Source organism: Chlamydomonas reinhardtii, chromosome 12 (genome assembly GCF_000002595.2).
Source record: "Chlamydomonas reinhardtii strain CC-503 cw92 mt+ chromosome 12, whole genome shotgun sequence".
In the NCBI taxonomy this organism is placed as follows: Eukaryota; Viridiplantae; Chlorophyta; class Chlorophyceae; order Chlamydomonadales; family Chlamydomonadaceae; genus Chlamydomonas; species Chlamydomonas reinhardtii.
The window spans coordinates 6,212,373-6,220,094 of NC_057015.1; the positions used below are offsets into that span (position 1 = coordinate 6,212,373).

General features: G+C 63.1%; 2 protein-coding genes across 2 annotated transcripts; one reads left to right on the forward strand and one right to left on the reverse strand.

Annotated features, from left to right (window-relative positions):
• Nucleotides 1–1,376: 1,376 nt before the first annotated feature.
• Nucleotides 1,377–5,898, forward strand: CHLRE_12g536650v5 (uncharacterized protein). The gene is made up of 4 exons (XM_043068661.1): nucleotides 1,377–2,093; nucleotides 2,225–2,330; nucleotides 2,552–2,760; nucleotides 3,031–5,898. Exons 2-4 carry the CDS (start codon nucleotides 2,249–2,251, stop codon nucleotides 4,855–4,857), a joined length of 2,118 nt encoding a protein of 705 aa, XP_042918756.1. The 5' UTR covers nucleotides 1,377–2,093; nucleotides 2,225–2,248; the 3' UTR covers nucleotides 4,858–5,898.
• A 1,372-nt stretch (nucleotides 5,899–7,270) lies between these two features.
• Nucleotides 7,271–7,722, reverse strand: CHLRE_12g536683v5 (uncharacterized protein). Its single transcript, XM_043068662.1, has one exon. It carries the CDS (start codon nucleotides 7,650–7,652, stop codon nucleotides 7,392–7,394), a length of 261 nt encoding a protein of 86 aa, XP_042918757.1. The 5' UTR covers nucleotides 7,653–7,722; the 3' UTR covers nucleotides 7,271–7,391.

Sequence of the window (7,722 nt, forward strand, 5' to 3'; positions counted from 1 at the left end):
GAGGACGGGACGGGATGGGGCAGCCACCAAGAGGGGTGAGGTGCCGCCACCGCGTCCAGCAGCGGCCTTGTCCTTCACGTAGCGCCGCCTGCATGAACGCCCCCGCTGGGCCCACCGCCACTGCCACCATCGTTGGGCAGCCAGACCCCCCAAGGTCTTCGCGAGAGCAGCGCAGCTGTGCAGTGTGCAGGCAGCAGCACCATGAAGCTGGTCGCGCGCACAGCGCAACCCGCCGTTTAGCCCTGGGTGTGCGATGGGACAGTGTTAAGGCAGGTTGGTGCAAGTCCTGCAGGGTGCAGCTGATTCCCAAACCCCAGCAGATGGCAAACAGTTTGCAACGGCAGGGCAGGAGTGCGCGGCTGGTCGGACGCCGGAGTTACTGTACCGACAAGTTGCTGGCTGGCTGGAAGTTTGCTGACGCGTATTCCTCACGCTCCGGGCGCCCGGCCAGGCGATAGCACTTAGCCCTGGGTAAGACTGCATTTGCATTCACACTAGCTTACATTTCTCTGAAGATAGAATTGGTTACACGAGGGACTTGCTGACGCCCTGGGTAAGCTCGTGCCGCCCACCCAGTGTGTAGTGTGTACGTACGTGCTGGTGTGAGTTTGAAGGCGGCTACCAGCGAATGGGAAGGCAGTTCCATGTTGCGTGGGCATGAGCTGGCGTGGCGCTTAAGAGATGACAGGAGGGGCGGGCGAGGGGTTCACCAGCCCGTTGCCAATCAAGTCCCGCAACCCATCCCCCACTGTCCACGTACTGTAGCAGCATCCCTAACCAAGCATGCTAGTCGGGCGGACAAGATGGGTGTACTTTGGTGATACGGCGAGAGAGGCCCAGCCATACGGAGTGTCAGCAATTATTGGGGCAGCAGGAGGGACGGAGGAGCGCGGTTAGCCAGCAAGGCAGGAGCGGAGGCGTGGAGCCTCCCCTGGCCAGGAGTTGCGTGCCATGCAGCATGCACACGCAAGGCTTGATCTACAGCCCGAACTGGAGCAGCAGAAACTACTGATGCGGGAAGCCAGTGGACTGGCAACAACAGGGCTTGGCGTTGCAGCCGGTGTGCGCAACCGCGGCACGCTCAGGTGCTCAGGAAAGGCCTGTAGGTGCCTGTAGTCAGTCACAGTTACTGCACTTCCCGATCTGTGAGACTGCGCCCGTTCATGCACTCAGTTGCCGTCCCGGCCAGCCTCGACAACACATAAAATGATTACCTAAGGACAAGGAATCAATTTAGGGTTTGGGTGCGCTCACGCGGCATGCTCTAACCGCGCTAATCGGGCCGGCCAGTTGCATGCCGTACGGGCACAACTGTGGCCGGTGTGCCAAGGCCCGGCCCTCGTCTGTGCATTCTACTCAATGTTGGCCACTGAAATATTCATACAGATACGTTGAGCAATCCCTAGCATAGTCCTTGTCCAGAGGAAATCCTGCAACCCAAGACCATGGTCAAAGCGGAGCAACGTGCCACTCGCAATGGGGCAGCGGTGCATGGCAGCAAACGCATGCACGCTAGAGATAGCACACAAAGTCGCCGAGCAAGGGATGCTGGGTCAGGTCAGCGGCTGTCACGCATGTGTGGACCCAGCATGCCATCCATGCCTGCGAACTTGCGGACAGGCCCACCGTAAAGTTTGGCTTGTCGGTTCAGCGACTTATATCACATGGTAGTAATGATTTGGACTGTGGGAAATGCGTCAAACCGCTGTTTGGGCAAGGTGGGCGCTACTTGCTTGCTTTCCCAAACTTACTCCAGTCTTTACATGGCATTGATCAGTAGATAGAATGCGTGCAGAGGAACAAGACCATAATAAATTCTGCGAAAGCAGCTACTTCTCAACATCGCGATTTGGTGCACACAGCAACAATTCTTTAGGAGGCCTATTTGACGCAGTGAGCATACAGTAGTAGACCTTCAGCATATACTATATAGATAGAAATACCTGTAGGACCAAACGAGGCTGCGGAGACAGAACAGTCCCACACAGTCCCGAAATTGCAGCTACAGGCAAACGCACAGACGAGGTCCCAGCCCCACAAGCTGGCTTCATTGTAGTATTTGATACCGAGTGGAGATAGCGAGGCGAGCATAGGTGAGCTGGGTGCGGGTCGTCGCCTGGCCGCGACGAGTGAGCCCTGACTCGCGAAGACCGGGCCTGCTGGCCCTGGTTTCGTTGCTGTGACACCCAGTTGAAGAGTCCTACCTCAATAATGTCACTCGCAGGCGCTCGAGCCCGGCTTCGGCAGAATGGCAAAGAAGAAGCTTGGCAATCCCGGTTCGCCGCCCAAGCCTCGTCGGCCCACTGGGTACTGGAGAGTCTTCAATGCATGTAAGTCTTGCTCCGCTGGATGCTGACCAATCCACAATCTAGCGTGGGCCGGGCCTCCGTGCGCTGCAATTGCCGTCGCGGGGCTTCGCATGCAACCAGCCATCATAAGAATGTTAATACAACTTCGAACAGCACAGCGACAGCAGCCGCCTGTCGGCATACAAGTGCAGCTCCGCCCGCTTGGCGTCAACTGACCTGTCTCAACTTCCGCTGGACCGCAGGGTGGCGTGATCGCCTTGAGAGCACCGGCCGGCGCCCCACGGTGGAGGAGATGACGACCTGGTACCGGTCCAACGCACTGCTGGTGTGGGGCCCCAAGGACCTGCCCCCGATTGAGGACATGAAGCAGTTGAGCAAGGGCATGCGCTCGACGAAGAACGTGCGCGCCTACTTTCAAGAGTACCGCGCCGCCAAGAAAATGAGGGCCCAGGTGGGTGGATAGGCCGGGCAGCCCGCGTGGCAGGGTGCACGGTCGCTGGGGATATGCAGGGGCGGGGGGCGGCTGCATAACGGGCCAGGGGTGCTGAAAGCGGAAGTAAAGGTCAGCGCGTGGGCATGGGGGGGAGGGCTGAGGGGAAGGGCTGGGCTGGGCTACGAGCGCAACAATGAGTCGCGGGCTATCTCTGTGCGCGTTTGTCAATTACCGGCTGCCAGAACACCTTCCAACAGCACTGACTGTATCTCCACCTGATTTTTGCAGGGTGGCGGGTCGCCGATTCGCCGCGTGTCCGTTGGCCGCGTGAACAAGCCGACCCGCGCCGCCAAGCCCCGCCGCGGCCGCGGCCGCCGCACCAGCTCGAGCAGCAGCGAGGACGAGGGCCCTGACTACGCCGCCGAGTCCGAGGTGACGGACATGGAGGACGAGGTCATAGCGCAACTGGTTGAAGACGTGGAGGAGGTGACTGCCGGCCAGCAGCAGCCCCAGCAGCCCGGCTTCGGTGCCACAGCCGCGCGGCAGGCCTATAACGTGGCCTGCGCTGCCTCGCTCATGGCTGCTGCTACCGCGGCGGCCGCCGCTGCGCACGCCATGCACGCGCCCACTGCCGGCTTCGAGAGCCAGGCTGGCACCAGCGGCGGCGCACAGGAGTCGGATCAGGAGGCGCTGTGCTACACGCCGCAGCCAGACGTGGAGGACTTCGGTGCGAGCCTGGGTATGCAGCGCTCATGGCTGCACAGCGTGCAGGAGGCCGCCGCCACCACGGCACTGGACCCCGCCGGCTCGGGCTTCACACAGCCGCCGGCCGCGCACACAGGCGGCAGCCACGCGCCCAGCCCGGCGGGCGCCGCCATCTCGCCGCCCACGCCGGCCTACACCGGCGCCGCCGCGCCCGCGTCGCACCAGTCGCCCACGGGCTACGGGCCCCGCGGCATGGAGGGCGCTGGCTGCTCCTTCTCCTCGGCATCGCTGCTGCCGCCGCCGCCGCAGCAGCAGCCCGCGGCCACCACCTCCACCATGCCCTCCGCACCCGCGTGCGAGGGCGCCGCCGCGCTGCACCTGCCTCGCCACCAGCTCGGCGGTCGCTTCGACAGCACTGCCGGCAGCGCGTCCCTGCCCTCGTACGGCAGCGTGCCCCTGCCGCCCCTGCCGCCTCACGTGACGCGGCACGTGCACCTGCAGCCGCCACACGGCCCGGCGGTCTCGGAGCTGCCCGGCGGCGGCTCTCGCTCGCATTCGGTGCCGTGCGCAGCCTTCCCGCCGGCCGCCGCCCCCCAGCGCTTCACGGCGCCCTCGGGTTTGTTCAAGGAGGATTTCGCGGTGGCCGCGCCGGCCGAGTCATGGCAGTACCACCACGCTCAGCACGCGCACCCGCACTACGCGCCGGCGCCGCCGCCTCAGCCGCCGCACGGTTCAGCCGCCGCGCCGGCGCCCTACCGCTGCGGCCCCTCCGGCTACCCGGCGCACCCCAACTACCCGCACACCAACCACCCCGGGTACAGCGGCTACGGCGGCTACGGCGGCTATGGTGGCTACGGCAGCTACGGCGGCTACGGCTACCCGCCTTACGGCATGCCGCCGCCGCCGCCGTACGGCTACGCGCCCGCGCCGTACGGGCGCTACAGCAGCAGCGCCTCCGCACCGCCGCCGCCACCCTACGCGCCGCCGCCCTACCCCTACCCCTACGGGCACGGCATGCCGCCCGGCTACCCGCAGTACGGGCACCTGCAGCAGCCCGCCGCTGCCGCCACCGCGCAGCCGCACCCGCACCTGCACCCTCACGCCAGCGGCCCCGCGGCCTCGCACGAGGAGGCTGGCAACAGCCTGACGAGCTTTCACGATGACGTCGACCTCGACGCCGTGCTCGAGGCGGAGATGGGCGACTACGACCAGCAGGTGCAGCAGCAGCAGCAGCAGCAGGCGACGCGGCCCAGCGAGGGCGGCCAGACGGACGCCTTTGCCGACCTGTGGGTGCGCTGGGAGGAGGACACGGGCGCCGACGCCGCGCCGGCGGTGTGCAAGGACGCCACTGCCTCGGGGCCGGGCATGCAGCCGCGCACGCGTGCGCAGGTGCACGTGTTCCACGACTAAGCGCGCGCGTGTGGGCATGTGCGGCTGTGATTGCGGCAACTACGGGCAGGAGTGGCAGCAACGCTGCGGGCGGCGGCGTGGAGCTCAGCTTAAAACATTTATTGCACACTCTGTGCGGCTGCTGGCCGGGATGCCTAGCAGCCGTGCGGGTGCAGTGCCGATGGGCACGCTATTGCAGGAGGTGCATTGACGAGCCGCGTGCGGCTGTGATGCCGTGCAACACGTTTGACTTTTGCGGCGCGCACAATGGTGACCAACAATTGATTGCGACGGTACTCTTAAGGCGACCCTTCACGGGTTCCCGCCTGAATCGCGGAAGTGGCACAGGTTCTGGGTTTATGATGGGGCTGATCGGTGGCGCTGCCAGGTGGCAGAGCGGTTATTCATTTTTTTACAGAGAGGCATGTTGAATGAGTGTGTTTGCCGTCCTTTCTATGATTAGGGTAGGGCCAACTGACGCAGCAGCCCCATTCCTTGACCTAGCGGGCAAAGTAGCGCTGTGCGTTTTGGGCCAGCAATGCCTTAGGGTGCGATACGTGCACCAGATGATTCCTTGACCTCACGCGTCATTGCCATTGGCGTCTAGCAAGGGCTTGACCCCTAGCGAACAAAACTCATGCAGCTTATTGTGCTGCTCCCTTCTAGCACGTTAGCACCTGCCTTAGTACGGCACAATTGATTCGGCTGGTGGTGTGTACCATTGTTTGCTAGCGCCTGTGTTTTGGGCCTTATTGCAAGCGGCGTGCGCTGCGCACGTGAACTTGTAGTTGGTGCCGTGGTTGACGATTGCTCACCACATCGTGGCGCCTGTGACGTCTCCTTCTTGGTGTGTTCGGGACCATGCTTGAACCTTTCAAAGTGAGGTTGCTGAATTGCATACCTCGCCAAGCCCCACGGGGCCCTCGGGTACTTCCCGGTGCTTGTCCTATGCTGTGAGTGTGCCACATACAGCACTCCCCGTTGCCCCGTGCCCTATGTCCTCCCCATGTGGAGGCCGGGCGCCACACACCTCACTGTCACAAACTGTAAGCATGTGAGAGGACTCCGCCCATGTCCTTTAAGCTCTCAATTCAACAAGATACATTGATACCGGGGGAACGGCAACTCGTACAACCGAGGGTGGGATGCCCTCGAACGGTCCCCATGTCATCCATCACACGTGAGTGCCAGCCCGTGTGCTTTGCAAGTCACGAAACATGCACCGGTTGCCTGCACGGATAGACCCAGACGTGGAAAGCCCTGCAGCATGAGTCAGTAGCTTGCAACAGGAGATTGCATTGGTTACAAGAGGCCGTTGGGCACTGGAAGGGTTTGCTGCAACGCCAGGGGGCCAACTGGCGGAGCACAGTGTCCCCTAGGCAGACCTGCGTCGGCTGTGCCCCCACGACAGCGGTCCTAGTGCAGTATACGTATTTCCTATACTTCTGATATTACCCAATCGGTCGCATGTGGGTACAGTGCGTACTAGGGATCACGAATCCGGCTGGAGGACAGCCAGAGGGGAGCGGGCATGGGGCCCGCGGCCGCGGGAAAGGGGGACCAGTAGCGCCACGCGTCGCAAACGCGGCCGTCCTCCCCATTCCTTTCGTCACTCATCCATACAATTTGCTTTTCGTTGGCGGCTCCGATAGCGCTGTGCAAAGGGGCGGTTGACGATTGGTCCCGGCTGCATGGGCTCGGCGGCTGCATGGGGCACTACGCCGGGTATAAGTTCGAGGACTGGTGCGCCCGCTGACATTCCCTGGTCCGACGGATGATAGTTCACTCTGGAGCACCAAGCAGGAGCACAAGCATGACACGGTAAGCGCTGAAGTCACCGCGTGCTCGCGCCGCCGCCTTCTGCATCCCCCGCACGCGAGCTCTCTGTGGAAGTGACGAGTCTTATCACCACACAGACCTGATATGATCATCAGTGATTATACCTTCATGCACCATTCTGATCCTCGGAGAGCCCTCGCACTCGCACCACCTTGCACGCGCGCAATTTCGGGCCGGCCGGCTGACGAAAACAATAACCACACCATTTGACTGCCTACAATGGCGGAACAAACTATTTACATGCACTACCAACTGACGGTTCGCCCGCTTGCGCTGCTCCTGCAGAAATTTGAGGCTCGCGATGGCGGCCGCCGGCTCCGACACCAGTTCATCACTTGCTCGTGATACACCAGGTAGGCGCAGTGCGGAGGGCCACCTCGGTGTCACTTACGGCAGGAGTCGAGGGGCTGCTGCTTTGAGCGCGGCCCCCGGCTGGGCGCTGCATCCATGTATTGAGCACATCGGGCGAAAGTCCCCGGGCGACGGGGCAGAGAGTGCCAGCCCGCAAGGGCAGGACCCCCGCGCGTCGTTTTTACGACCGCGGGGCAGCTCGCCATAGCAACAGTTATGTGGCCAGTGGGGATACAACCCACCAACACAACGGGGCTTACTCCCGCACTGACGCTCTACATGCCTCCTGCCCCGCACTTCCACCCCCCAGCGCACCCTCAGCTCGGTATAGGGTCGTCCGTGTTCATCCTCGCCGGACTGTGCGCCTATTGCTGCGTGGGCGGCGTGGACAGCGTGGCTTCGAAGCCGGCGGTGAGCGGGTGCACGGCGTGCGCAGCGGCGGCCGCCGCGGCTGAGGAAGCCATGATCGAGGCAGCGCAGGCCACATTGTAGGCCTGCCGCGCGGCTGTGTCACCTCTGACCAGGTGCGACGGGAAGCCGGGCTGCTGGGGCTGCTGCTGACCGCCAGTAGCCTCCTCCACGTCTTGTGCTAGCTCCGCAAGCACCGCGTCCTCTATGTCCGTCATGTCGGACTCGGCGTCGGAGCCAGGGCCCTCGGCTCGAGCATCAGTCGTCCGCGCTGCTGCTTGAGCCGAG